Source organism: Mastomys coucha, unplaced genomic scaffold, assembly GCF_008632895.1.
Source record: "Mastomys coucha isolate ucsf_1 unplaced genomic scaffold, UCSF_Mcou_1 pScaffold21, whole genome shotgun sequence".
NCBI lineage: Eukaryota > Metazoa > Chordata > Mammalia > Rodentia > Muridae > Mastomys > Mastomys coucha.
Window position 1 is genome coordinate 15,303,114 of NW_022196904.1, and position 2,338 is coordinate 15,305,451.

The 2,338-nt window shown below is 40.8% G+C and overlaps 1 protein-coding gene across 1 annotated transcript in view; it reads left to right on the forward strand.

Annotated features, from left to right (window-relative positions):
- The window catches only part of LOC116100288 (carcinoembryonic antigen-related cell adhesion molecule 5-like), a 282,093-nt gene extending 281,583 nt beyond the window's left edge, over positions 1 to 510 (forward strand). The window contains 1 exon segment of the mRNA XM_031384112.1: positions 227 to 510. Coding sequence (XP_031239972.1) covers positions 227 to 510 — 284 coding nt within the window.
- Positions 511 to 2,338: the final 1,828 nt, after the last annotated feature.

Consider the following 2,338-nt stretch of genomic DNA (forward strand, 5'->3'; position numbering starts at 1 on the left):
TCATGTACAATCTGCCATATTATAGAGAAACCAAGATACAGTAAACTCAGTGGGTGAATCAGGGGTAAATGACCCATGGATGATAAATCCAAAACACAAGATATGCCTATAGTAATATCTCCAATTTCTCATCCCTGGAAGCTTTATTAAGTGTGAATTATAGAGGGAATCATTGAGCTCTCTGAAGGACTACTATAATTTTGTCCCCTCCTCTGTTTCTTTACAGACCCTGTTTCATGACCCTTCGTGCGAGTTACTGACACCACAGTCAGAGAACAGAGCTCAGTGGTCTTCACTTGCTTCTCAGCTGACCCTGGAATCTCCATTCGTTGGCTCTTCAATAAGCAGAGTCTGCAGATCACAGAGAGAATGACACTTTCCCCATCAAAGTGCCATCTCAGCATAGATCCTGTCTGGAGGGAGGATGCTGGAAAGTATCAATGTGAGGTCTCCAACCCAGTCAGCTCAAAGACCAGTCTCCCAGTCAGTCTGGTTGTGGTAGAAGAGTGACCTATCTCCTCTAGACTTACAGCAGAGTGGGGTCATTTCCTTGTTGATTGGGTCCAAAATGGAGATGAGTTATGTGGTAAAAATTGTCAGTTACTACTCATGTACTGCCTTCATGGTTACTCATACCTGTAGTCCTGACATAACCATGTGGAGAAGGACAGTTCATGATTTAATGGGAAAACTGTTTTGCAAAGTAAAATAAAGACAACAATATAATAAACACAATTGAGTTTAAGAGCTTAGGTTCTGGATCAAATATCTACCTTTTTTTTTTTTTTTTAAGAATCCATGAAGACTAATTTTAGCAGCCTCAAGTTTGCAACAGTTCTGATCACCCTTATAAGTGGTGCAGTGTTTGCATGGAGACAAACATCCCCTCATGTGCTCAAATAGTTTCATCTAACACCAATTCTACCAGAAGGGAATGCCCATGGTTCACTGTGCACATTGGTGGTTTCTAAATAGTTTTGACCCACAACTTGTTTGATGTTCAGATGTAAAATCCTTGGTGTAATGCTCCACTCACTGTTTTCATCCTGAGACTGTCTTTCACTGTCAGATCTCATAATGATACGTTTTCCTGTTTATATGTGTTTTGAGAAGTATGGGATTATATTACATATTATGAATTATATATCATATCATATATCACACATTCTATATCATATACTAATCATATATTATCTCACATCCCATATATCTTTTATCATGTATATGTTGCAAAGCCTGTCTGCACCATTCACGTCGCTACTTAGTTCTTAGATTCATGCTTCATCCTTAGGTGTCCAGTAGATTATCATGAACCATTTAAGCATAATGGCTCAAGTTGTGGTTTAACTAGACCACCGTGCTGAAAGTCATGGTTCCCTGGGTTTCTGTTTCTGTTCATACATTGAATACTGAGGACCATCTATGAGCCTTCTTGGAGAGGCACAATTGGAACTTTCATCACCACCTATCTGTAGTGTAGCCTTAGAGAGAAAGCCTTGAAGGGAACTGGACCATGCTGAGTAGAGGATGTCAGTACTTCTAGAGGAACACGGAACTTTGCACTACATGACCATCCTAGGTATGTCTAACATCAAGCTCTGTAGCTCCACTCACATGTCAGAAAGGCTTGTGTGTGTGTGTGTGTGTGTGTGTGTGTGTGTGTGCGCGTGTTTACATAGCACAGGAGGCCATACCATCTATGAGCACTTAGATCTCTTTGCATCTGCCAGAGATTCAACTTAGTCATTCCCATTGAAGTCTGGTCAACATGGAGGTGAAATGACAACACTAGCAAAAAGTCACTTGCAAGGATCAAAGGTTCAACACAGGGAAATACCTTTTGTGTTTTCTTCACAGCACTGTTACACAGAACCACAGATAATAAATACAGCTCTGAGGTAGGTGAGGATTTTTTGCATTAAAACATCAACCCAAGACTCAGGATATAAACTACTCTATGTTGGATAAGTGGTTAGAGCCTTTCAGAAAGTGTCAGGCTGAAGTTGTGTGAAAGCATCAGAAATTTCTTTTTATCATTGTTCACACAGGAGAACTTTATGGTAGTTTACACATGATCCTTTTTTTCCTGTTTGTGCTTTATTTATTTTATCCTCCTTGACAACTTATTTTACAAGTGACTTGTTTCCTTTCACAAGGATGTACACCAAGCTCCTCCACCTTGGCGATCTCCGTTTGCTCATAGTCCATCTTCCTGCTCCACCCCTCAGCGGGCTCCCGCCGTTCTCACACTTCTGATTCAGGCCACCTGACTTCCTGTGTCTGAAGCCCTTGACCAATTCAATGTTGTATTCCCTTGGTTGCACTGGGAATTGCTGTA